The sequence below is a fragment of the Monodelphis domestica genome, chromosome 5 (genome assembly GCF_027887165.1).
Source record: "Monodelphis domestica isolate mMonDom1 chromosome 5, mMonDom1.pri, whole genome shotgun sequence".
NCBI lineage: Eukaryota > Metazoa > Chordata > Mammalia > Didelphimorphia > Didelphidae > Monodelphis > Monodelphis domestica.
Window position 1 is genome coordinate 264,256,374 of NC_077231.1, and position 27,763 is coordinate 264,284,136.

The 27,763-nt window shown below is 43.0% G+C and overlaps 1 protein-coding gene and 1 long non-coding RNA gene across 3 annotated transcripts; one reads left to right on the top strand and one right to left on the bottom strand.

Moving 5' to 3' along the window:
* Positions 1–1,531: 1,531 nt before the first annotated feature.
* Positions 1,532–4,758, bottom strand: LOC103106113 (uncharacterized). Its single transcript, XR_473455.2, has 2 exons — positions 4,655–4,758; positions 1,532–3,627 (listed from the first exon to the last, which is right to left on the bottom strand). It is a non-coding gene; the product is annotated as an uncharacterized LOC103106113 (long non-coding RNA).
* SKIDA1 (SKI/DACH domain containing 1) lies at positions 4,744–27,331 on the top strand. Of its 2 annotated transcripts, XM_007504889.3 has the most exons (3): positions 4,744–4,960; positions 5,059–7,725; positions 23,963–27,331. In XM_007504889.3, the coding sequence occupies exons 1-3, from the start codon at positions 4,903–4,905 to the stop codon at positions 24,040–24,042; spliced, it is 2,805 nt and encodes a 934-aa protein (XP_007504951.2). In that variant the 5' UTR covers positions 4,744–4,902; the 3' UTR covers positions 24,043–27,331. The 2 variants fall into 2 exon arrangements, with proteins under 2 accessions (XP_007504951.2, XP_007504950.2); XM_007504888.3 differs by lacking the exon at positions 23,963–27,331 and having other exon boundaries at positions 4,747–4,960; positions 5,059–10,980.
* The last annotated feature ends 432 nt before the right edge of the window (positions 27,332–27,763 follow it).

The following is a 27,763-nucleotide window of genomic DNA, read 5'->3' on the forward strand; positions in this document are numbered from 1 at the left end:
AGGGACCCTTGCTGTACCTTTGTCTAATTCAAAATGCACACTTTTAGGGCCTTTTCAGAACAAAGCCTCACAAAACCCTCTTTACCTCCAAGGATTTGCAAATTTATAATGGCTGCATTGAATTCAAGATGGGTCAAGGGGCAAAAAAAGGGTAGAAGGTCACTGCATTTTGATTATGGGTCAGTAGACAACATGGCATGTACTATGTGTCCCAAACTCCTGTTAAAAACAGGATTTTAAAATGCCCAAGAATAGAAAGATAAGCAGTTTAGAAGATGCCCTTATTCCTGGTCAGTTTGGACTGTCTAAATGAAGAAGAAAATTCAAGGGAAGAACACTTAGTTAGAATGTAAATTGTTGTTTAGTTTATTATTTATCCTAACCCCTTTCCCCCAAAAAACCTTCAAAGATGTAATATTGGATAAATTAAGTTATGGATCTTTTGACTGTCAGATAGTACTTCATTGTCCCACATCTTCAACTGATTCAATATGATTATTTTTCTCATATTATAATTTATGCTGTTTTAAGTATTGTACTTGCATTTTGCTAATAGAATGAATTCCTTTATTCTTTCAAACTATTATACTTATATTATTAGTGTCTATGTGATATACTCAAACTCTTTTCTTTCTGAATCTAGTTTGAACAAAATGTGCCCATGGATCACTAAAACAAATGTATACAGAGAAGGAGGTGGGGGAGAGGAGTGAGGGGTTGAATCCTCATTTAAATTATGTATGTCTGGGTGAAAGCTTGGAAGGAAAAGGTTTATTTTAATGCTCTTCAGTACTTTAATTATATGACAGTTGTAGTGTGGAAAATGCAAAAGTACCCTTAGGTTTTCCTTCAGGTTTTCAAAAGAATTTCCCCATTAGTAAACTACTGCTGCAAATTGCTGTTGCATTTCCCAGCTAACCATTTAAAAGACTGTAAATGCTGTGTGCATTACTCCGCTCCAGAGGGAAGAGGTCAGACTGAATTGCAATGGTATTTAAACATAAGAATGCAGGGAAAATAAATCAAAATACAGCATCTGAAGGTAAATTTAGTGCATTCACAGGGGATATGCAAAAATAAAGTTTCATATTCTCATTGATTTTATCCACTTTTTAAAAAATGAAGGCACAATTTTTTTATACTGTAGTAAATGGATGTTAAGAATCTTATTTTATCCTTATTTATTAATGAAGTTTTCCTTTGACCAGGCAGCATTGCTTTGAAAGCTGAACTACTTTCTACCATAGGTTATTGATTACACATTCCTTACCATAAAAATTACCACACATAATTAATAAATTTAGGGTATGTCTTGTGTATACATCTAAGCATGCACATATTCCATTCATGGAGCTATACATGCATATATGTGGATTTTGGTGTATCAACAAACATATGTATGGATTTGGGAACCAGAGAAATCAATAGATATTTTGTTAAGAAGAAATTAAGACTGCTCATCTCCTGAATTGGGTTCATGGTTGATTGTAAAGGAGGTTGACATGGTCGACAAATTTATCAAAGAAACCCCTTTGCTTTTGAGAGATAGCACTTTATATACATCTGGATCTGTACACACACTCAAAGTAAGTACATTATTGCATAACTTTAAACATAATTGATAACAGACACCTTTAATTTTTCATCTCCATTCTTTTGGCCAGCTTTCACATTAATAATCTAAGCCATAAATGTTGGTAGCTATTGATCGCAATCCCCTGTGTGCATGCAAATCCATCTTAAAGTCCCCTGCCTTTCATGTGTGTGCGGGCAGGGGCCTCCACTAGATCTTTTTATCGGGATCGACCCCCAAGGTGCCTGGAGAAGACCCCGGATATACAACGTGTGCTGATGGCCACAAGAAAGCTGTCTGTCACATTCTGCACACACACAAATACAACCATGCTGGAAAGTTAAAGGAACAAAAGAATACATTTGACGTTCAGAAAGATTCTTACAAGAAGTATAAAAATGTATATATGTGTAAATATGTGAACACATACAGAGATACATATCAGATATAAATAGAACTAACATTTCCCAAGATTTCTGGCTCTTGTTTTTCTCTATTTGACTATCACTGACTGTATCTTGGTTGTTGTTATCTTTTTTTAACCCAGGATTTTTTCTACTAGTATTTAAAAAGCATCCTATGCCACAAATATATTAAGAAATGGCAAAGAGGGAAGACTCAGGTAATCCTGAAAGTTACTAAAATCATGGTACCTTGTGCAGGAGAGAGAGAGAGAGAGAGAGAGAGGGAGGGAGGGAGAGAGGGAGAGAGAGACAGAGAGAGGGAGAGAGAGAGAGAGAGAGAGAGAGAGAGAGAGAGAGAGAGAGAGAGAGAGAGAGAGAGAGAGAGAGAGAGAGAGAGAGAGTCTAAACAAGACTAGAGAACAACTAAACTACCTGGCTAGAGAGATCTGTCTATCCAACCTTCTATGATCTCTTCTCAAAGGCTTTCTGAGTTTACTGTTTCTTTACGGTTTGACTCTATAGTCTTAACCTTAAAGCAGGGGGGAGGGGAATTGGGCGGAGGGGAGAGAGGAGGGAGGAGAGTTGGCAGTATATAAGTGCATCAGGAGGAATTTTTAAACATTATTGTCTCAGGCTATAGAAAGGCTCTGATGATTCTACTTTGTAAAACAAATACCAGCATCTGTTTTGCCTCGAAACTTTGCTTTCTGCTCAGAGATTTTGCATTCTGCCTCCCGTGAAAGTGAAGGAGAAATCCGCGGCACCAGAAAGCTAACTCGGTGGATGGTCTGAGCTGTGACGAGGCATTGTTCATTCTGCCTCTCGGTTACGTTGAAAGCCTGAAATATCACGAGATCCATTCAATGAGCCTTCTTTCATTCAAGGGACAAAAATGTAATTTGCTGTAGCTCTGATTTCTTGGATGGAAATGCTATCCTTAGATTTCAAAGGCAAGAACTAGACATCGTGGTTTGTACACACATTGATTAAGTTGAAGAGCGGCGATTACATCGGTGCTGAGTGCAACAGTAGTCCAGGGCTGACTTTTCAAATCCCAGCCTCCTGAGTTACAGACTCTCTTAAATAGACTTCCTTAATTTCCGGATGTACTTCTTGAAATTCCCAATTCTCTTCAGAATTCCTGGGAAATTGCAAAGGAGCTGATGTGGGGGTGGGGAGCAGTGGCATAGATTCTTCCTTGTCATGCAAAACTACCTTTTTTATCTACTGCCATCCTCCCCCCACCTTGGTGAATCCTTGATTTTTATTTTTATTTTGTCTTATCGACTGGTGCTAAACTCTCCAGGCCTTGGCAGTGGAAGCTGGAACTTTTGAATGAGAAGGAAGACATTATTATACACCTTTTCCCCCTCATTGCAGCCCCCCCCTCCCCAAATATCCGTTTATTCTTTTGACCACTCGGATGTGTCTATTTTTGGAAGAGCAAGAATCTATATAAGTGTCTATGTTGCATCCAGCTTGCAGTTGCAAACGTTAACAGAGGACAGTTAGTAGGATTTTGCAGAATTGTACATAGCAGCTTGCAATCTGCCAAGGGAAGCATTGTAATCCAACTGAGAAGAAGCTTGCTCTCACTTGGCAGTCTTTGGGATATCCTCGTGAATGACACGAAAATGTCTTTTGAGGTACCTAAGAAGAAGTTAAATCTTAATGTTATACATCCAAAGTGAATTTTTAAGAAAAGATCGAAATGCTTGGCTTCCATGGAAAAATAGAAGACTGAAAAGCTCACTGAAAACTACCAACCAGGAGCATCATACACTACTGAAAGTCTACATCACACAGCAGCACTTTTTTTTTTCATCATTATTACGTAAAACCTCTGGAAGCACCTTGGGTGTTTTACATTTTCTTTTCTTTGCTGCAGAAGCAATCAGCTCCCTTGAATCCTGACTGCACAATCCAAGACCCTGGAATCGCCTGTGCTGGGGATCCTACTACGATATTGCAGGGGATCCTGCCTTGTTAATTGTGAAAAGTGTACACATTTCTGGCTTATCTATGCTTTGTTATGGGTCTGACGTGAAACCACCTCCTCCCTCCATACTACAGAGCAGATATTCTGTTCAACTGTTACCGTATTTCGGAACAGAAGCCTTCGACAGCCTCCACAGCCAAATAACTTTGTTACTGGATGTAAAAAGGCGATTAAGCAGAAGAGGAAAATCAAGGGAAATCCAAAACGTAAGTATCTGCTAGGGGTGGTGAACAGCCGAGGGTTTAACTTTGTAGTTCCCAGCCTCCCTCCCCACTCCCTTAAGGGAAATACCAGGCGATTCTTACACATTTCCCCTTAGCTCCATTTTCCAGAGAGAAAGGAGAGGGGAATGATTGCTTATATAGGCGTAGTAATATTTTTTAAAGTCCCTTTCCTTTAAAAGGATGATACATGTGTCCGTAAAATGCTAAGAAAGCAAAAATAAGCAGTATTCCTTTAAATACATATATAGTGTTTTTTAAAGCCTACAAGGCATGCACGTCCTACTAGCGATGAAGTCTGTGAGTCAGTGTATTTGAGCTCCGATAGTTTAATAGAAAGATTTATATACTAACTGTATTATTTACTTTGGGAGGGGAGGTGGCAGTATAAGGGTATGCTAATTAGTGGGAGATTTTTTTGGGGGAAGGGGTGGAATATCAATTTTTATTGCATCACCTGTCAGGAGTGTCCAATCAGCGTTGGCTTTAGGGGAATTAATTGATGAAGGTGTCTCCGGACGAGCTCACTTCACTCTGTCATTTTATTTGTAGCTAAAGCAGCGGCGGGAATAGCAGCTGCATTTCTTTTCTCTTTCTCCCTTCACATTCCATTATCATAGTGCTCCCATGGAGAAGCAGGGAATAAAGGGGCACAGGTACTGATCTTCAACAGCAACTTAGACACTCTGGCAAGCCAAGAGCCTGATGATTTTTTCCTTTTTTCAAAAAACAAAAGCAAAAGCTAATCAAGAATCTAGTCAATGTAATTTCCTATTTTTTTCCACCTATATGTCTATATTATTTCTCCTCGACTTTGGCACTCCCTTTCACCGGGAATAACAGTCTTTGTTATTTTATTAGCAGGATGCCTTGAGACATATACAGCATCTGGTGGAGGATTAACATACATACATCTCTATGTATGCGTCACATATATATTTACTGCAAATGGTGGGAATCATTTAAGACCCGAAATGGGCGACTTGAAGTCGGGCTTTGAAGAGGTGGATGGCGTGAGGCTCGGGTACCTCATCATTAAAGGAAAGCAAATGTTTGCACTCTCCCAGGTTTTCACAGACTTGCTGAAAAACATTCCAAGGACCACCGTACATAAGCGAATGGATCATCTGAAAGTGAAAAAGCATCACTGCGACCTGGAGGAGTTGAGGAAACTCAAGGCTATCAACAGCGTTGCCTTCCACGCAGCCAAATGCACTCTGATCTCCCGGGAAGATGTGGAAGCTCTCTACACTTCTTGCAAAACCGAACGAGTCCTCAAAACCAAGCGGAGGAAAGTCAGCAGGGCTTTGTCAACAAAGGAGCTCCAACCGGAACACGCCGCCGCCGACCCTTACCCCGGCTTTTGGAAGGACAACCACCAACTTTGGCTGGGATTGAATGAATCGGCACAGGCTCTGCCAATCAGCAGGCAGACTCTGCGTCCGGGGGACGCCGCCTCGCTACCGGCCGTCGATCTACCTCAGATTTTTAGCAAATCCCCGGGTCAGCGCTACCCGGAAATCGCGCGATCGCCTTGCAAACCCCCCCTAAACTATGAAACTGCTCCGGTTCCCGGGAATTACATCACCTTCCACTCAGATCCCCCGTATTTTCGGAGCCTGCTCTGCAGCAAACACCCGGCGGCGGCGGCGGCGGCAGCAGCAGCAGCGGCCGCCGCCGCCGCCGCCTACTACCAGTCGTCCGCAGCCCTTCCGCAGCCCAAGCTCGGGGCCGGGGCCGCGGGAAGCCCAGTCAGCTTGACTTACAGATACAAGCGGAAGCGAGCCTGCGAGGTGGGCGGCAAAGACTGCCTGCTGAATCCCCACGCCAGCGCCCGGCGCCTCCTCATCCTGCCCAGGTCCTACAAAGCCAAGGCGGCGGCTGCGGCTGCTGCTGCTGCGGCGGCGGCGGCAGCCGCAGCGGGGGCCACTTGTCTGGAACGGTTTCACCTAGTCAACGGCTTCTGTCCCCCTCACCACCACCACCATCACCATCATCACCACCACCACCCGCGGCAGCAGCAACAACAACAGCAAGAGCAGCCACCCCCGCCACCACCACCACAACCTACCCACCACCCTCCGCACCTCCCCCATCACCAGCCACAGCCGCCGCCGCCGCCGCCGCCTCAGCAGCAGCAGCAGCAGCAGTCACATCTGGGCAGCTTCCCCGAGAGTTACAGCAGCGACTCCGAATCCAGCTCATACTCGGACCATGCAGCTAACGATTCGGATTTTGGCTCCAGCCTATCCAGTACCAGCAACTCCGTGTCCTCCGAAGAGGAGGAAGAAGAGGAGGAGGGAGAGGAGGAAGAGGAAGAGGAGGAAGAAGAGGAGGAGGAGGAGGACGGGAGTGGCCTGTCGGACTCGAGCGAGGTTAGCTCAGAGGAAGAGGACACGTCTTCGGACTCGGATTCCAGCTCCGGCTCCAGCCAGGTCTCAGTGCAGAGCATCCGTTTCAGGCGTACCAGCTTTTGTAAACCCCCCAACATGCAGGCACAGGCCAACTTCTTGTACCACCTGGCCACCACCGCTACTGCAACCAAACCCGTTGCTTTCGAGGAGGCCGGCAAGCTGCCCGACCTCAAAAGTAATGTCAAAGCAGAATCGCTAGAGGATTGGAGTCATCAGAGCTGGGCACCCAAAGAGCCTCCCGTGTGCTGCCCGGGCAGCCTGGGAAGTTGTTTCACAGAGATAAGGAACGATAGGGTATCTGAGATCACATTCCCACACTCTGAAATTTCCAATAACCTAAAGAGAACTGACCTGACAATTAACTGCGCTGCAGAGGGGGCCTCTTCACCTAGCCCAAAGACAAACAATGCATTTCCACCACAAAGAATACTCAGAGAGGGGAGGAAATGCCTGCAAGCTACTACTACTCACTGTGCAGATAACAATACCATACCTTCTAGGTTCTTAAATAATGATTCTTTTGCTGCTACTGCAGCAAATTCAGAAAAAGGTTCCAAAACCCCACATTGTACTGAATTTGCCACGGATTTGCCCCCTTTACAAACTGATCCTGAGGTGGATGCTGCTGTCGCTTCTGCACACTCAGAATCAGCAGCAGCAGCAGCAGCAGCAGCAGCAACAAAAACAGAAACTCCGTGCCCTGACTTAGGCAATAAAGCATTGCCATTTCTGCACAATATTAAAATCAAAATAGAGGACAGTAGTGCTAATGAAGAATATGAACCTGACCTTGTTAAACATAAGCTAAAGTGTGAGTGCAATGATACAAAGGGTGAGTTTTACAGTGTGACTGAAAGTAAGGAGGAGGACGCTTTGTTAACAGCCAAGGAAGATTTTGCATGCACTGAAAAAGAAACCACTTCCTTAAACCCACTGACTCAGAGTCAGGGCCTTTCATGCACTTTAGGTTCTCCAAAACCTGAGGATGGGGAGTATAAATTTGGTGCAAGGGTGAGAAAAAATTACAGGACACTGGTGCTGGGAAAGCGACCTGTACTGCAGACTCCTCCAGTCAAACCAAATTTGAAATCAGCTAGAAGCCCTCGTCCTACAGGTAAAACTGAGACACATGAAGGAACACTGGATGATTTTACAGTTACCAATAGACGAAAAAGGGTAGCCAGCAATGTAGCATCAGCAGTGAAAAGGCCATTTAATTTCATGGCAAATTTTCCCTGTCCACCATCACTAATTATTGGGAATGATGGGGATTTGTTGCCGGCTTATTCCTTAAACACCACTAAGGATTCCCAACCTCCTCACAAGGCCCATCCTATATGGAAATGGCAGCTGGGCGGTTCTGCAATACCTCTTCCACCTAGTCACAAATTCAGGAAATTTAATTCGTAAAAATATTTTGGGAGATATTTTCTTGAACCATATTACCTTCCTTATGTTGTAAACTGCACGGGATGGTTTGTACAAGTCCATTATGCTTTACACCCCTTTTGGAGTCCTGGTTTATCACATTGTGAAGACAGAAATCGGATTACTTTTTTTTTCCATTGTGGTTTTTTTTTTTTAGTGGGGTGGGGGTGGGTGGGAGGAGGGTTGGTTTACATTCCACAGACTACTTCAGGCTAAAGACTCAAGTAAAACTCAGTTATTATGGTAGAGCTGGAACACTTTACTGTTTCAATGCTAATAATGCACCGGGTACCTCAATTCAACTGCTACAAATAAATGTCAAAAGGTTGAATAATAAATATTACAATGAGCCATTAAGTTTATGCACTAGATTTCGGACATGGAAGTGTAACTGTTAATTCAGTGAAAGTTTGTTAAGTTACTTGGTTACACAGGGAGGTATCAAGAGGGTTCTGTGTGGCCATACTCTACTTTCCTGGAGCTCTTGTTCCGGTGGCGTAGGGTATCTTTTCGTTTTCTTTTTCTCCCCCACCCCCACCCCCATCCCTTAAGAGCAGTTGCACTTGCTATTTTTTTCTATAGAGTGGAAAGGTTGGGGGTTTGAGTCTTACTCAAGTACTGGTAAAAGCTGCCTCATCTACAATGAGTAAAATAAATATGGAATTGTATTTTTGGAAAGGTGTGTTTTTACTTGTATAGCCATTCCTTGCAATTGGAAAAGTAGGGTTGTTTTTGTTGTTTTTGTTGTTGTTGTTGTTGTTGTTTTCACCCAAAGGTCTTAAATAAGGTTACTGTTAACCCACTAATGTTGTACTGAAGTTGTGGTCTGAACCTACCCCTTAAAGCTTGCAAAGCAACTAAAATATTTCCCTGGGTAGGAGGACAATTTATAGCCTTCCTCCTCATAATGGATAAAGCAAAACACTAAATATAACCCAGAAAAGTCAAATAAGGGGTCAAAATGGCTAGAACACCACCAATGAGAATACCAGGCTATCTAGGGCCTTTTTGGTACCAGAACTCAGGCTTTTGAATTGTTTCCCTATCTCTTTTTTCCTGCATCTCTCTAAACTTTAGTTCTCACCATCCTGTATATAGAACAAGAGTATCTCTACTGCAAGTGACAATCAGAGGTGATTATCTATATTTGCACTTAATATCAAAGTAGTGGGACATGCAGATGGCTAGGGTGTAGCCCTTGGTCTGGGCCATGCTGGTGTAATATGTTGTGATGATGGAAGCAGTAAATCAAAATTATGGAAATTTGCACTGTTGAAAAGCATGCTTTAGCTTTATTTTCAATTAAAAACACTGTTTAAAATTCCTGGTTCCATACATTTCCACTTATTCAAGATTGAAGTATAATTAACAGGAATGAATGGTTTTCGTGGCTTTTTCAATTTTAAGTTTTGTTTGGAGAAAATGCATATATAAGGGTTAGTGTTTTTCTGTAAAAGTGAGATGAGAAGAGCCAGGGAATGGACAGAGTGCTGGTGAAATCTTTTGAAAAAACTTTGCAAACTTGTCATAAATCAAGGATAAAAAGTTCCAAGTTAGAGGAAATAGAGCCCCAGTTCAATTGAAATTCTAGCGGAACTTAGGTCTAATAATTGTACTCTAATTTTCTGTCCCTAATGTGTTACATATCCCAAATCCTTGCCAAATTAAATCTAAGCAATTGCATCTTCTGATCAATACCTGGAGAATACCTTATCATAAATCACACAAGAAAACAAAACACCAATGAAATGTTTACTTATGGTTTGGAGACAACATTTCTAGTGGAAATTAGTTTACAGTCTATTTTTGAAAAATCTTTAAATCTTACCTCCATTGAAACTTTTCTTTCCTCTATAAATATCTCCTGAAGACACTAGGCTGATCTCAGTGCTGATGAATAGATATGTGGTGTGGTTTTCCTTTCATTACAAAGGAGGAAAGCTAAGAATACCTGCATCCAAATCCATGGGATGGAGTAAACAGATGCTTTGGAAATGCTTCCTTTCCTTCCCTTCTTGAAAGCTGCCAGATGTAGATGCACTGAAAATTTAGAACAACTGTTTTATTGAAAAGGTGGCTATGAACAATGCATAAATTGGGGAAAGTTATCCTTAAATCTGTGTTTGTAAATGTGTTCTGGAGACAGTGTACTTCACAGTTCCATTCACAGAAAGTTGTGGCTGGCCTCTCAGGCTGAGTTCTTGATTCACTGGAAAGTACTATTTAGGTATAGTGAATTGTTTTGGAATGAAAACTGTTTTTTTTTAAGAGTGTAAGCCACCTTGAAAGTCTGCAATTTGTCTTCTTTCATAGCTACTTAGTTGAGAAATGTCAAAGTCTTTCTACTACTTCATCTAGAACTTGTGCATTTCTTGAAAATGAAGTTATTTTCTCCTGAATTGTAAATTGAGGACATTATTTTTTGAGTCTGCAGATACCCTTTTTGTGGAGAGGGGTAGAAAGAGGAGGAGAGAGGTGAAATAAGCACAATTTGAAACAAATGGACCCTATGGAATTTCAGACGTAAAATATGGGCATCCAGCTCTGACACTTACTCTCCTGCCCTCAGAGAATCAATAGTTTCAGTTTATGGGAGCTGGAGAATGAGCAACATCGAGGCTGAGGCATTCCAGAGTGTGTCATTCCTACAGACTTTTCTGGTGGGGTCTATGAACAAAGGCACCATCAAAAGGAGAGAATTTAAATAGTCAACATGAATTTTACCCACACAATTCTACTGCAAGCCAGTCAACCACAGGGAAAACTTGAGTAGGGGCTTCTGTTGAGGAAATGTACCAAGTACTCTACAGTAACTTAAAAAAATGCAAGTAAACTTTCAAAACTTGGTGGGTCCCTTAGCTTTTTTCCATTCTGCTGTGGGAATTATTTTCAACTCAGTTTATTATTATTGTTATATGATTAATGAAAAAAACTAAATTTCCTAAGTTGTTATAAATGTTTCATTTGTTCAAAAGAAGGTAAGTTTTGCTGAGAGGAAAAAAATTAGTTACATTGCTGATACACTTTTACATGAAATCTTTGCAGGCAATTGAACTTAAAAAAAAAAAAAGACAACAACACACACTTCACTGTGAAGCTCCAGGGTCATTGGGTCCTGTGTTTATAAAGATCAACACTCACAGAAAGTAAAGTAGGAAAGTATCTGATTTTTTGGGAAAATATTAAAGGTTTCATCTTCCATAAAAATAATGAAATTTCCTGGAAATAGTGAAGATAAAGTTTTGAAATACTACTAATTCTTTCGAGTATTTTTTTTAAAAGGTTGTATGTGCTTTGTTGCCTTCCACAGTCAGGTATCTTGTGCCTTAAAATATATAACTTGCCTTTCTCAACTATCTTTTAAAGTGGGTGTTCTCTCCTACAGGCTCACTTGATTATAGTGGACTAATCTCAATAATGGTTGTTTATTTTTATATCAACAACAACAAGGAGCTACCACTAAGCAGCAATAACCCAAATTAAAGGGGCTGGTACATAGATTTTTGTCTTATCCTTTTCTGGAAGGCTTTCTATAGTTTGGTAATATCCTTCCAACGTTTTAGTTGTCTAGAAATGGTAGAGTCTGCAGAAATAAGAATGATGTAAAAGATGTAAAAACTTGCATCTCAAAAGCCTTTCTCCCTTTCTCTTACCCCCCACCCCCCAAGACAAACCAAGAAAAATAACACTCTACAGGTCCTGAGGAATGATCTGTGAAGTTATTTTAATAAAATATTAGCATATACAAAAAGTCAGAAAATGTAGTGAATAGTGTTTCATCCAGGAAAAATAGAGCTTCCTGCCTGAATATAATATGTAAATGAAGGGAGTTCCTAATGCTACTGGAAGCAGCTCCTCCAAAGTGGGAGAAAAAAAATTTAAGGGAGCAACTAACCTCAGGAAATTGAAAAGAAGGATAAAGGCATCCACCCACCTTACTGAGTCTTGCTCCCTTAGCCACTAGTCATTTTCAGGATTTTCTCCCTGGTCTTTTCGCTCATTCCATAAGAAAACAATCCCAAAAAGCCTGCTTGGCTGGCTTGGGCCAAAGGGCATTTTGCAAACTAGTCTTGGGGGTGGGGACATAGAGCAGATCAAGGAGAAGGGTTGAATTTTACCTGTTTTCTGGGTTTTCTCTGTGGCTTAAAAAAAACAAAAACAACAAACAACAAACCCACAACTGCCCCAGCTATCATTCTTTGCCATGCCCCAGGCCCCCCGCTTCTCTCTACCTCTTTTCAAATTGTGGAGGACTCACAAGCTCCAGCTTTAAAAGGCCTGAGATGTTTTGCATGATGCTCTCACAATAGGGGTTGGGGGAATTGACAGTTTTTAAAACAAGGCGTTCTGTCCTTTCCAGCTGCCGAAGACCTCTTGCTTGCACCATCCCTCTCTTGGGCTCCCCACTGCTGGTCTCGTTTTCCTCGCCCACCAAATCTTATCCCCACCCTGCTATACCACCTTCTTCATTTTCTTTCTCCACCCCCAACCCCCCCGCACCCCTCTCCCCATTAGCTATGTTTGTAAACAAGGGTCAGTTTGGGGAAGCTTCATTTGGGACTAGCTGGCTCCGTGAAATGAAAGAGGGAATGGCCTAGAGTCCGTAGGAACCACGGGAAGTAGAAAAGGCCTGCCCGGATGCGGAAAGGGGTCAGAGATGGCCGGGCATCCTAGCAGGCTGGTCCACTCTTGCTGGCCGGCCCCCGGAGGGCCCTAGTACCTTACGAGCAAGCCGGGGGCTAGCCTGACCCTGGACTGCTTTCTGCTCTCTAGCCGTAGCGACAAGGCACTAGGAAGACTTTTTAAATGCCGCCATCTTGCCTAGTGGCAAAACAAATTTCTTTGTGAAAAATTTCCTCTTTCCCAGACGGGCTTCTCCACTGAATTTGTTACGAACTCATTAGCCTGGGCGGAAGAGCTTGAACCCTTCCGCCACGGCGCCTTTCTCCCCTGCACCTCTCGCCGGGCCTCACATCAAAGAGGCCAGTTCAGCTGGGCCACTGCTCTGGCTCTCCCATTTGAGGGAGGCCGGGAAGGGCGCTCAGTCTCCAGAGCAATCTCTTGGGCTGCTCCTTTCTTCCCCCATTTTGGTAGTTTCTCTGCTGATTTTTTTTTTAACTTTGCTCTCCTTTTGTCTGATCCCCAGCAATCTAATGCTCCTCCCCGTGTCCCTCCCCACCCCCTGCCCTTTCTCCACCACTCAGTCCACGTTCAAGCTCTTCCACGTGCAAACGCGAATCATCTTTTTGTTCTGGCCTGAGAGCTGGTTAAGTGTCACTAAAACACATTCGTTTCTATGCCCGACTTAAATACCAGTGATCATGAAGGGAAGCTACACAAAACGTAAATATGGCCGAATATATGGCATAGGAAGAAGAAGGCACGCTGAGAATGTGTAATACAAAATGGGGGGGGGGGGAGGGGAGGGAATAACCCACAAAGAGAGAGAATAACGTGGGCTGTTGTGTTGTGGTGGTTCTTTGAATCTCCTAGCTCAGCTGAAAATGAAGTTGTGAATTGCAAAAAAACATCCCTGGATGGGAGAAGTTAAAAGTGAGCAAAGCAAACAAAGCAGTAACTTCCAGAAGAGGGAAAGTAGAGGTGAACTGTAGACAGGTCAATAGAAAAGTGCAACAAGCTTGTTTTCCCTGGTGTTTAAAATGCAGCCACAGTTGTAAAGTGTGTGAAATTACGCACTGGTCTCTTAAAGAGTGCCTAATTTATAGTAAATAGCAAGGTCTTTGTAAATGGCTTTATTATGTTGTTTCTTGTTAATTGTTGAGAAAATCCTCATTGTTGAGTGTGAATGGCTTTATGAGGTAACCTGGTCCTTGGTGCAATCAAGGGGCAGTAAATGGCTGCTCTGCTTCTGTGGCCCAACGCAAAAGCTGGGATCCTCCGTAGCAGAGGCGCTCTGACCTTTCCGAGAAGCGGCCATAGCCTGGCTATGCGTGCTCTGCCTCTCGGCAAGGGAGGTGGAGGGGTTTTCCAGATTTTAATTAATTAGAAGGTGTGTTTTTAACCCGCTGGCACTGGAGAGCAGCTTGTAAAGTGCTGCTGGGTAAGCCCCAGGGCCGGCTCTGGGGCAATCCTGCCGGGATGAGTTCTAAGGCCCAGAGGGAGAGTATAGGGGTCCCTAACATAGGCTAAAGTGGATGGTGGTCATTCTCTTAGGAATTGAAAGTCTGTAGTGGGTAGCGATGGGGGTGATGGACCCAGGCGTCCTCGACCCTTGCACTGCTGTCATTCCGGGGCTAAGTTGGGGCCTCCAGGCCTCTAGGCTGGGAGCAGCGTTGTGTGATTGGCTCTTTCACTGTCTCTCAAAGCAGCGGCTTTGTCCTTAGTGCTCCAGCAGCGCCCTTGGATTCAGGGGAAAGACCCTTTCGGCCGGTCTCTGAGAAAGCCCCAAATGTAGGGTCAGAGGAGGGAATCTGCAATGTGAGAAAAGCTGCAAGGCGCGAGAGAAGAACTGATAAACCCACTGGCAGTCACTTCTAGGCTTTTGTTTGAAGACCTTTTTCCTCCTCTTCCCTCTTCAATCCTAGCCCCCCTCTCTTTCCTTTCCTCTTTCTCTCTCACACATATTCATTGCCTAAGAAACCTAATTTAAAATTTTGAATCCCGAGACAGAAGAAATAGGAGAAAAGGTGTTTAATTAAAGGATACAACCTCTCCAACAATAAACAATAATTCTTCATTTCAAGAGAAAGCATTCCATTTTCCTTTCCCGGCTCCTCCACCTCTTGTCTTTCCAGACAGTTGGATCTTGGGGAAGGTTGTGGGCAAAACCAAACAAGCACTGTGTTTATTTGATTAACTTTCAGAAAAGGACAACATGTAGAACCTGGGTCCTGAAGGAGAAGGGGGGGGAGGGGGCAGGAAAGTGATCTTCTTGTCTTCGGACCTGCAGCATTTCCCTAAGATTCGGTGACTATACCGGGGAAAAGCAGCGCAGGTTTCCCAGCTTCCTCTGCAACTCGGCTAGAGAAAGCCTCGAGCTCTTTGCCGAAGCGAAGAAAACACCAGATAGGTGGTTGTGAGTTTCATTCTCTAGCCTGGGAATGAAAGCGTGTGAAAGTCTGGACTTTAGCAAATGCAAATCACAAAGACATGTAAATTTCACTGAGAAAAACAGTATCCTCTCTCTCAACAGTATCCTCTCTCTCTCTCTCTCTCTCTCTCTCTCTCTCTCTCTCTCTCTCTCTCTCTCTCTCTCTCTCTCTCTCTCTCTCTCCTCTCTCTCTCTCTCTCTCTCTCTCTCCCTCTCTCCCCCCAAACCCCGAATTAGCTATTACGTGAAATCCCCCTGGGTTTAGGTTTAAAGCACTTGTTTCGAGGATTTTTCATACGGCCTATATTAACTATTCATTTTCTGCTGCTATTCCTCCTCACTATTTCAATAACTGTCTTCTTTTTCTTGGATGCTGCCCTTCTACTACGAAGAAGATGATGAATTTTATTTTAGTCCCAATCGATGCGTGCAAATACTGGGATAACACAACCCACACTCCTACGGTAGAGGCTATTTTCAAAATTGAGTTTTGAGATCAATATTAAGTCGAAATGCCTCAAATGCACGAATTCGCCAAATTCAAGGGCCTGGCTTCCTCATTCCCTTTCAGTCAGATTACTGCACTCCGAGTAGATACTGAGGCTTCCACAGTTCATTTGCCTCCAAACAGGATGTTTCCATCATGTTGTAATTTGGTTTTCCCCAAAGATCATTCCCGTTTAGTTGGAAAACACGACTCTCTCACACGTGGAGATAAAACCTTGTCTAGAGCAACCCACCTAAATCCTTCCACATATTTGTACTGTGTTACAACCAATCAGTTCCTTCCCCCTTATTTTCCTAGAAGCCCAAAACTACCTGTTTAGAATGGAATAAATCCGTTTTGATAGTTGGAGAGCAGTTCCAATTTGGGCCACCGATTTGCTCGCTATTTGCTGTCGGGAGGATCTCCTGCATTTCTATTAAGTCCTTTATTAAGTTGGGGTTCTGGCTTGCTCTGACGTGTGGACTTGATATCTTTTTTGTGTGTGTGGTGGGGGGAGGAAGACCGGAGAGATGTTGCTTTTAAAATGGCTAATTAAAAAGAGAAAGGGGGAGGATGGAGAGATGAGGTTTGGAGGATGTTAAAAAGAATTTGGAGAGGACACATCTAAGCCTGCTGCTCACCAGGAAAGATGCTTATGAGCATATTGCAAGACACAGCAAACGCACATACATAGGCTGGATTGGGGTTTCCCTGCTTTTCTAGCTCACTGTCCACCTCGGTGTCCTGAGTTCGGAATGTGTGAAGCGTGTAGGAGGATGCGTGGGATGTAAAGGGTGTGAGAAGAGAAACCCTGTTTGAGATTACTGTTCTTTAGGGAGGTGGAAGCATCCATGCATATACACGGTGTGATCCTATGTTTTGTCTCCCTTTTTTTTTTTAATTCAGAAGACTTATCAATAAAAACAGACTTGTAGACATTAGCTCCTTCTAAATGTCTTCTCTCCGTGTTAGGGAAGGGGGGGAAGTTTCACCAATTTGGCAGTGTCTTTGGTCACCTCTCTATGAGACCTAAGGAAGGAAGGGAGGGAGGGGGAAAGGGAGGAAGAAAAGAAGGAAGGAAGGGAGGGAGGAAGGAAGGAAGGAAGAAAGGAAGGAAACAGGGAAGCCTGCAGACCCAGTGCTTGCTGTTGGAAAACAAATAAATAAACCAAAAATTCTCAGCGAGTAGAGGCTTTGGGGAGAAGCAGATACTGGACACCAATAAGGTGGAAATATCGCTAGCAGAGTTAGTGTTTCCCTTTTTACATTGCTTGGCTGATCGAAAATACAATTCATGTGATAAACGATGAGAGCACTGAGGAAAGCTAAATTTGAAGCAAGGTCCCCAGTAGTATGACTATGCTATGTTGAAGAACTGCCTTGTGTTTCTTTTTCTTTCCTTAAGTTAGTTTATGACATAAACTCAGATCCAAAGACTGAGAGTGGGGGAAGTAGGGTGTTAGATGAAGGACTGCTGCCTTCTCTTAATTCAGATGACTGAAATGTTATTAAAGAGTTTAGAATTTGAGAATTTTTTCAAGTAATAATGTCATATATTTTGAAAATATTTTTGCCTGTCATCTCCTTTTTCTCTTTCCCAGTTGCATAGATGTTCCCCTTCACCCTAGTCGTTAAGTTAGTGCTTGCAATGTCGTTAGAAACTCAATGAATAATCACAGCTTGGTGAAATCCCAAGTCTTCAATGCTGAATATGGGTATTCATTTGAATGAATAATAGGGAGATCCACCGATAGGTAGACTTGGGGGGAGGGAGCAGAAAGCATCCACAAAGCGAAATCTGCAAAGTCTCAGGTTTTGAGGTTAATATGTTTATCTTTCTCGCCTTTTCTGTATCTGCTTCATTCTTCCCTTCCTCCTCTCTTTCAACCTTCTCCTTCCCCTCCCCCTCCCTAACCCTTGCACCCTTGTGAAGACTTCTTGTGGAAATGCCAATATTTATTAGTATTTTTCCAGAGGTGGAAAGGATGATATTTCACTTAGACATTATCCATCAAGGCCCTCTTTGAAGAAGGCAATGCTTCAGAACAGTCCTTCCTATATCAAGCTGAACCTGAGAGGAAAAAAAAAAAGGCATGATGCAGTTTCTCTGTGATAGCACCAGTGGCTGTGACTTCATAGGTAGGGCTTCGGAGGCTGCTTGTGCAGCTTTATTCAGGTTAGCTTATGAACATCAGATTGAATCTGATGACCTAAGAAAACTCAACTACATAAACACAGGGGCTGCAGCACTAACACCAACACAGTGAGTGCCAGATGAAAAGAGATGTTTTTAATTTTGCTTCAAGTGTTATACATCAACATGTGGTAAATGAGTCTTTAGAAAGCCAGTTTGATTTTTCTCTGTTCGCAATCAAAAAAATTTAAATAGTTTTACTCAGATATGATAAAGGATAAAAATGAAGCATCCACAGTACCAATGTTGTTCAATATATGTGTGTGTGTTTTAAAGATTAAGGAAAGTTATCTTTTTTCTCTAATAAATAGGCTTAGTTCATTTTCAAATCCTTCATTTTTCTATTATTAGAATAATTTTCAGATCATGAGAATCAGTATTTGAAAATTTTTGTCTTTTTCTTATTTTTTCATTTGCAGTGAGCTTTAAAGTACAAATAAATAATGGAATTAAAGATATCAAAATCTTGGCCATGTTCTTTAGAAAATAAACTCCAAAATGTTTGTTTTTTTGAGGAAATCGCATTGTTTCACCATATATTTCTATGAAATAATGTTCATTAAGTAATTTTCAACGTAAAATAATTGTTATACAGAAATTACCTATCTACCTTAAGATTTGAGCTTTCCAGAGCAGGAAAGACAGTTAGGAGGTCCTCAACAGTCTTGCCTGCACCTAGATATGATTAGGGTCTCTGAATATCATGAGATCCTTCCTAGAATACCCTACACAACCCGAACACTATGCTTTACACAGTATCTTGAAATAATAGAACGATTTAGAGATGGCTTGGAAGAATCCAAATCATTTTCATCATCATCAGTTTTGTTTAAAACCCTTACCTTCCATCTTGGGATCAATACTGTGTATTGGTTCCAAGGCAGAAGAGTGACAAGGGCTAGAATGGGGGTTAAGTGACTTGCCCAGGGTAACACAGCTGGGAAGTGTCTGAGGCTAGATTTGAACCTAGGACCTCCCATCTCTAGGCCTGACTCTCAATCCACTGAACTACCCAGCTGCCCCATTATCATCAATTTTTAAACATTTTTTTTTGTTTTGAATCAAACCCTGTGTCCATTGTTTTTAAAATTTTTGATCTCTTAAAAAAATAACATTGATTACCAAAAAAAAAGGGGGGGGGGAGCAGGAAATTTCCTTTAAACATTATGTTAAGACCACTGGTCCCTGCAACTTGCTATAATAAGAATGGGGTCATTATGGTTTTTCCATTGACATGGTTTCTACTCTTCAGGATCCTGGCAAATGGAATAGCATATCAATGTGTAAAATTATCTCCTTGCAACACCCCAGAAAGAGATAAGCCATTACAATGTAAATCTAGATATGCAGAGTCTCATTGAAACCAATAAAATTGAGTATAATGTCCATATTACATTCTCATCTTAGTGTTCTAGGATGTAGAAAGTATATAACTATGCACTAAGATGAGACTGTGCATGTAAATTGCCAGTATGGAATACAGTGTCCATTAAATATTATTTTTAAAAACTACAACCCATAGCCACAAGCTTTACTTAATTTTTAACTCCATGTTAACAGCAGCTCATCAGGACCCAAGAGCACTCTACAAAATGTCCAGTTTTTCTTTCCATTAAACTTTTTTCCTGTTTTCCCTATCCAAACATTATATGTATATGTGTACATATTTACATATATGTTCGAAGTAAATTATAAATACACACATGCATATGCTCTTGTAATGGAAACTCCTCATCATGACCCAAAATAACTCCAGTGTTTTTCTAGACTTGTAATTAAGTTTTTAAATAAGAAGCAAAAAAAAAATTAATGCCATCACTAATATTTGAACCATCATCAACAAAAAATATCCTGGCTACAAATTTGTGGGGATAAAAGAAGGACAGAAAGCAAAACCCAACTGTGGATTACAAGGTCACTAGGAAAGGGAAATAAAAACTGAAAGTTCTGTTGAACTTGTAAATTATGCAACTTTCATGGAAGGAAACTTAAGGTTCTCTTCACTCAACAGTTCATTACCCCTCACCCTATTCATTCTATTATGCTAAACTTTTGGTGGGCACTTCTTTAATTGTGATATTTGTGGCTACCCATAAAGTTGTTTTCCTTCCACTATTTCAGATCTCTTGAGTCTCCAGTCTTTTTCACTTCTGAGAGTGGCTTTCTATAGTGTCTTCTGGGCTAGGAGGAGCAGAATAAATGAAAGCTGGAGATGCCTAACTGCAAACCGAAGTCTTTAGAATTCGGGTGGATAAACAGACAGGGTCTGAAGGAGGGGGGAAGGGTAAAACACCGTAAAATACCGTCTTCAGTGAGGGTATGGGGTAGAAAAAATTCGGTCTTACAAGAGAGACGACCCTGAGAGTGTAATATATTAAATATTGCAGCGATCGATTTCAATACCCTGAGTGGACACGGGAATAAAAATTCGCCCACAAGCTGAAGTGATTAGGAATGCTTTGTTGCGAGGAAAGAAATGCGATTTTCTGCAGATCCTTTTTGTTCAGGTTAGAAGAGGGCCGGACAATCAGCTTTTAAGCTCTAGGCTCCCAGTTTGGGATATAACCCTAAAGGTTAGTCGCATCTCAATGGCGTTTCAGCGCAGTAAAAAGATGAGCTTTTGTACTAAGGAGGATTAAATATCAACCACAATTATAGGTTGATCACACTAGGAGCTTTCCTCTAGAGTCAGAGAGGGCTACATTTTGGGGACTTCTCTCCATGTCAGTGGGCGAGTCTTTGTTTTGACTCAGAGATTGTTGCCTTTGCACAAATTTCCTTTTCATTAAAGTCCCGGGTGGGGAGATCGAGAGGAGTTTGAAGAGGATGCACCACCCTGTTAATTCTCTGTGGTACAACTTTAAAAATGCGTTTGTGCTGGAAGTTGGACGGGGGATAAACATTCCAAATGGGTCAATTTGGATTGTACACATGGTCGGATATGAGAACCTACATACACACTCCATAGGCTTCTCAGGCCAGCTCTGGCATTCTCTGCCTCCACCTCACCAAGACCCGACCTGTGCATCCTCCTGGGCCCAGGAGTATGTTTAGGGCTCTAAAATAGTTGCCGGTAAGGGGATTGTTTATAATCCCAGAGCTGCATGTAACTCGAGCCCGAAATCCAAGCTGCGGACTTCAAGTATGTTGCCTACTACACGTTGCTGATGGCTGCCTGCAACAACTGCAATTGCAACTGCAACTGCCCCCCCTCTTCCTTCTGATGCTGCTGCTGCTGCTACCGCCACCGCCGCCGCAGCCGCTGCAAATCTGAGAAAGAAATGCAACATCATACAAAGGATTTCTATAACGAGGAGAAAGAAGTCCTCTGCCTTGTTACTAAAGAAGTGCTATGGCTGCTGCAGCAGCAGCTGCTGTGGCTGCTTGAGTCTCCCATTTCCTCTGCCAGTTCCTTTCCCCTTCCCTTTGGCCCCTTGAGCTCACTCCAGTGAAGGGAACAGAGGGAAGCCACCAACCTCTCAACCTCTCGATAAATCCTCCCTCCCACCCCCCCTTTCTAGTTAACTCCAAAGTAGGTTCCTGTTAGTTCATAGAGATGTTCAGGACCCAGGAGACCCTGGGGCTAGGCCCTAGTTTTAAGAAAAGAATGACTGGCCCCAAATCACAAGAGGCCCCCTCCTAGTCAACCTTTTTCCGTGGTCTGTGTCCTTTCTGACCTTTACTGGCCTCATTCTAACCAGGTTTACAGGTCACATTTCTGGCTTAAGGGGAAAGCAAGCTTAAGGGGGAAATTGCATATGCCTTGGTTTCCAAAGAGTTCAGTTAGGGAGAAGGACTCTTGAATAGACACTTTTTGGCTTACCTAAATTGCCTTTGATTTAGATTCTGACTGAAGTTGGGAGAAGGAATAGAGAGAAGTTCAATTTAGCTCCCTTCCTTCCCTCCCCACCCCTCATCCCCATCCCAGGGAAATGATATGTCTATAGAAGAAAGGTGTAGCAATGAGTCAAGGATTCAAGATTCCTGGTATACCAAAATCTTCTTCCTCTCCCAGGGCCCAAAAGGCATCTCTGCACTGAAGTGGGTGCTGGAGGGAGGCTGAATTGGGATATGGTAGACTGAAGAACAAAAAAGTAACACCCAGGGACAGCTCTGAGGAGAGCTGGAGGTATTGAGATCGGATTTCTCCTCCTATGTGGGAGAGGAGAGATTCTGGATGATAGATGAAGTAGATCTAGAAATCAGAATCTTTCTGCTCCCTGAAGCTTCCTTCAATCCTCAATTTCTCTTCCATTGGGGGGGGAAAAAAAAACAACCCATGAATATGAAAAGAAGTAGGGTGAAGATTCTAATGGGTCTTTCCAGACAGTCTTAATGAAGTCAAAGATGAGCATATATGGAGGTTCTGGGTAAATCCAAATGACAAAAAGTTCTTTATCTCCTGCAGAGTGGGAACTAATGGATAAAAGGAATTTCAGGTAAACACAGTACCTGGTTGGCTCCCAAAGAAACAGACCTTGGCCAAACAGGGGAAATATGTTTTGGAATCTGGGCCCTGGCATGGAAAACTGAAGGGTGGAAATTCAGATGTGTAAGCCTTCTGGGTTTGGGGGAATCTGTTACTCTTGGCTGCTTTCCAGGGGGTCTCCAGAGCTTCTCCTCTGTTGTTGGGTCCTAGGGCCTGGCTAGGATCTCCTTAGAGCTGCTGGATTCACCTGTCATTGTGATCACAGTGGAGGGACCCTGACAAACCTCCACAATAAGGGCTTGAAAGGGGCGCTTAAGGTTCACTGATCTGTATGTAGGACTTTGGAAAACTGCAAATAACCGAGAAAATTTGGCCATTCTTGTGAAGGGAAATACAAGTTTGCACTTAACATGAAGCTTCAAGATTAATCCCCCCCCCCAAGAAAACCTCCAACCCAACTAAGTAAGCCTCCCTCCTAAAAAATGCCCAAACTCAACCCAAAACAAAGCCAGGCTGGACCAAAGGCCCCTGGCCTCTACCATTATCCTCCAGAACAATTTCATTTCCACAGCTGTACCCCAGCCAGCCCTGGGCACTGGGGAGAAATAGGGGACTAAGATTTGGAGTAGAGAAGGGAATCGAGGGGGAAGGGAGCTAGAGTGGAGGAGGAGAATGTTAGAACTTGGCTGGACCTTCAGCCCAGGGGGTGCGGAAGCAAGCCAAGGAAGGAAGAATGATCAGGAAGGAAGAATGGTCTAGAAGGAGACAATGGAGGTGGTCTTGCGGAAGGCCCCCTCAGGGCTGAGGAAGCAGCTCAGGCCAGAGAGTACCCGAGGCCTAAAGAAATCAAGGCATGAGTCGAGAGAGAGGTGGGGTTGCGATGAGAGGTTTGTTTCTCCCCTTTACACCCCGGACCTAGGGCATTGTAGCTTGTCTCACAAGGAAGGTTCGGTCTGGGAGTTTGTTGGTACAGGCTGCCTTCAGGAATTTGTTCCCATAATCCACTTTGTCCAGCGCTGCTCTGCTTTTCCCCCTCTGTTCAGAACTGGGGCGAAGAGGCCAGACCCTGCTGGCGGGAAGTGTGATGATCTCCTTGGGCCTGAGGCCAGAGACCGCTGCTTGGGGGCAGCAGCAGCAGCCTCCGCGGTCGCCCCAGCGCCGCTGCTCGTAGCTGGTATTTCCCCGCTTCCTGAAAAAGGGAAAAGCATCTCCCCCTAGCAAGCAGCTCGCCCGGCCGCAGGCAGGCTCGGAGCTTCTGCTATTCCTGCCAAGCTGGGCGGCCTCTCTCCCGGAGTTCCCTCGAGTAGACCGCCTTGGCGCGGGAGGGGCGAAGAGTCTGGGATGCAACGCCGCTTCTATACGTAAAGTCTCCCGTACGAAGTGGGCTTTTTCTGGGCAAACCCCATACCCGCTGGAGATCTCAGGAAAGAGAGATTAAAAGGCCCTCTAGCAAGCAGAAATCTGAGGCAGGCCCAAGGAAGAGAGATTTGCCTGGTTGATCTAAGGATATTCCAACTTTTGAACCTTTTGCTTAAAAGATGCGCTTTGATTTTGTAGAAACAGAAGCACCAAAACACACGCAATCACAATCAGCTCTAAGCGTAGTGAGTTCGGAGAGATGAAAATGTGTGAGCATAAGACGTATGTTCCTGTTTATTCACGATGCCTTGTCAAGAAGGCAAAGGCAGTATTTGAGTGATTGTTGCTCTTTTGGCTGAACTGAGAACCCGTAACGTGACTTTTGATTTGTGTCTCCTTACAGCTTACCAGGTAAAGGAGTCTGCGGAGGCAACTGTGGCCTCTTCTTACGAAATCTTGTCACCTGGATATCCGAATATCTGAAAGGAAATCCTTGGAGAAACCCGGGTCCCCCGCACTGAAGACCTCTCCGGAACTACGAATAGAGAGGCCCACAATACCCCTCACGTTCACCCTTGAGCGTTTATTTGATTACTCATTTGAGCAATGCCTGGCAAGCGGTACATTATGGCTTTAGCTTTGGGAGTTGTTCCAGAGCTGGAACTGAGGCAGAGGTGACGTAAGGACAGCGAATGGGAAACAGGAACAGCAAAAACGATTTGACCGAGATAAAAACCAGTTAAAACTCTTGGGGAGAGGTGTTTTCTTCCCCTTCCCATTCTCTACATAAACGCCTTCTTAACTTCAATGGGCCAGACTCATTAGGACTAACTAGGGTGAAATGGACAAGAGTGGAAGGTTGCAAGTAGACCTGGTCGGACCACTTCTGCGGTACTAAAATAGAAATGTAACTAACATTCATCTAGACAAACTAATTTTTGACAGAGTTACGTTACGATTTTCTTTCAAGAGATTCTTTGGGGATTCCCCCCTTCCTTTTTTTTTTCTTTCGGAGATGTAACTCAGTCTAAAGGCAGAAATATAAACACACAGTCTGTTTGGCGGAAACCCCTTAACAGTTATCTTCCAATGGAAGATCAAGACACTTTGTGAATTTTCCCTAGATAATGCCCATATTCCGAATGACTGATCAGAGAACTCCCGTATTGTTAAGTAAAATGAGAGGAAGGCGAGTGACGTGGGAGTCGAACAATGGCATTTCTGAATCAGTTTGCTTGATTGACATTTGGGGGCTTCGTGACCCCAGGGAATAGGACTCATTACCGTGAATACACCAAAACATCAACCAAGATTAGAACTCTAGATCCTGTTTTAATCCCATTTCAGTCTAAATTATAGTGGGAAAATATCAGATCTGGGAGGAGAAAGAAAGAATAACTCCTTCACATACTGATTGAACCTTTTAATTGTATTAAGAAGAGAAAATGTGAACCTTAAAGCAGAAATAGTTTTAACATCTTAGCAGTAACATCGACGATTAAATAAAATGCACAGATAGGAAGGGTTCCTAGGAACAATTGTGTGGGACAAAACATTTCATGGTATGGAGAGAGATGCTGTTGAGGAAATGTCTAGTCCCTCCCCCCCCCCCCCATGTTCATTATATATAACAGCAAAAAAAAAATTTTTTTTTTTTTTAGACTGGGCAGTCTATAAACACATTTTAATTGTGAAGTTTAATTCTGGAACACACTGACTCAGAAAATAAGTAGATTCTTTAAATGATCTGATCCAATCTCCCTTTTTGATTATCAAGATTTTCTTGTTTCTTGGGGGAGGGGAGGATTTTTTTTTTCCATGCAGAAAAGTTGTGTTAACATGCAAATGTGACACAGGAAATTGTGAATGTTGATCTTGAATTCTTGGAAAATGGAATGTGTCTGAACAAAATCTATTTTTAACCAAATAGAGTGAGATCATGCAGGTTGTATGTTAGATAAGAGTACAATGTATAACAACTTCAAGCAAAGAATTTTTGACTCTTCAATAGGACTCCGAAAGTTTAAAAACAAGAAAACCCTACAACCTCAAATAGGATAAATTTTTTTAAAAATTATAATTTTTCTTAGCCAGAGATAATTTTGTTCCAAAGCATGTTTTTAGTCACAGTCTTGCTTTAAGTAGATAAATGCAAGGAAAAGTGAGTGTCACAGGAAGGAAGATACCTTATTTCAATGAATGAGTTATAAATAGAGGACCCGTTTGTTTTGCACGATATAATAACGTCCCTTCCTAGTATTTAGGCTTTAATGAGAAGCCACTGTTGTTGCTTGGGAAGTCAGAGCCATAGGAATTATTTATGCAGCAAGTAGGAACAAAAATTAATTATTAGGTTCTCAGTAATCACCAAATAAACTCTGAGCTTTCAGGTTAAAAATAGACGACTATCTCCATGTTCAATTACACAGTATCAATTACTAATACAACTGATGTTTCAGCGTCTCAGTGCAACTAGATATCATCTTCATATGGAGATATCTCGGTATTAATTAATGGCTGCTTTATTCTCATTATTCACAAGGAAAAATAGGGGTCATGTCACATTAAAATTAAGATTATCTTAGTTTATCTGGGCTCTTAAACAAAGATCATTCAATGTAATTATATTTCGAATTAACGGAGGAAGGCAATTTATCTCGTTATATTTTGCTGGAAGACAGGATAGATTAGGAATGGGCAGCAGTAACATTCTGAGGAACCAAACAAACATGTTTTGAGTCCTCTAATATTTTCTTTGCTAAAGGGAGAATAAGGGATACTGTTAGAGACATGACTTTGCAAAGTCAAGTACTTTTTAAAGGACTCCGATCGAAATTCTTGCTCTGCAGCAAAGATCCAGGTTTGATTAATTTTCTGTAAGCGACCTGACAGCACAGTTTTAAAAGATTAATTAAAACTGAAATGATACTGAACAGGAATTCAACCTGCAGTGACATTACTGGCGCCTTATGGGGCTTTTCATTCCGCCAACTTGTTCCCAAACCCAAACTGCCAGGGGTTTCCCGAGCCTAAAACACGCAACACTGGGAATGTTCCCCTTGCCTCTAGGAAATGAGCGCGGAATTTGGCTAGGAGCCGGGGCAGCTTAGATTGAAATGTGGAGCTGGCTGCTAAACCCTGTGGTGGGTTGCCCCGCTGAAGCCATTGGGGGAGGGAAACACTTGAACTGTTCACGTCCAGCTCATTGGTAACCAACTGGGCTGTGCCAAGGGACCGGAGAAGCCGGGTCTGCGCTGGACCTCTACGCAGTGTCTCGGACCGAGCCTTGGCAACATTTCCCTCTCCTTTCTCTTGTCTTTGAATGCCTTTTTTGCTGGCCGAGCTCGAGCGTTGTAGGGCCTCCTTCACCTTGAACCACCGCGGCGTGCAATGAAAACGAGCGTGTGCGAGATTGTGTGTGCGGTGTCCGGGAGTGTGAGGGGGTGGAGAGTGGGGGGAGGAGACAAGGGAGAGAGGGACTACGACATGACTTTTTATACAGTCAGTGCCAGGGGCAGACGTGTTGTGCGTGTAATTTAGGTGGTGTCTCTAGGACTATATTGTATTTGTTAACTGTTGGGGAATGTGTATTTCTGTGTGTATTTCTGCACAAAATCTCGATCAACTTTTGAAACCTGTTTATTCAATTTGTTTTGTCGTCCATTTTCCAAGGAGCCGCGAGGAGACTAGCTAGCTATTTCAGTTTATCAATGCCTTGCTCTCTTCCCTCTAGCCCCTTTGCCTTTTCCCCTCTCCCCTTTCCTTCCACTTAACTCCAAGATGCCTTCATAGAACTTGAAATTAAGTATAGTACAAATTGGAACTGTAATTAAGAAAACACAATTGGGAAGAGTGCTTGGGGGCTCAACACGAGGGGGGAATGGGGGAGGCAGGGGGACAGGCATGCTACTCTTTAGTAGTCGGCTTCTTCGGTCCCTGAAACCTTGCTCCCCTCTTCCCTCCTAGGGGAGGTCACGACTGTGTCGGCTTGGGGAGCCAAGCGTCAACCACAAAGCTCATTCACTCTCCGATTTCTCCCGAGCGATGCTGAAGGGATCGGCGGGCTTTTTGGTTTGGCTGCAGAGAGCTCGAGGTGAGGTTCATGTTTGTGAGCCAGGGGCCAGTTCTAAGGTTTCTGTACTCCAGTTGCCTTCTCTTCAAGACGAGCCACCCCACGCAAATAGTCTATATCCAGAGGTTGGGG

Excerpts from the sequence above, each read along its gene's own strand:
- SKIDA1 (XM_007504888.3), top strand. The coding sequence starts at position 4,903 with ATGATTTTTTCCTTTTTTCAAAAAACAAAAGCAAAAGCTAATCAAGAA. Across the intron at positions 4,961-5,058 it reads TAATCAAGAATCTAGTCAAT|CAGGATGCCTTGAGACATAT; the intron begins GTAATTTCCTAT and ends TTATTTTATTAG.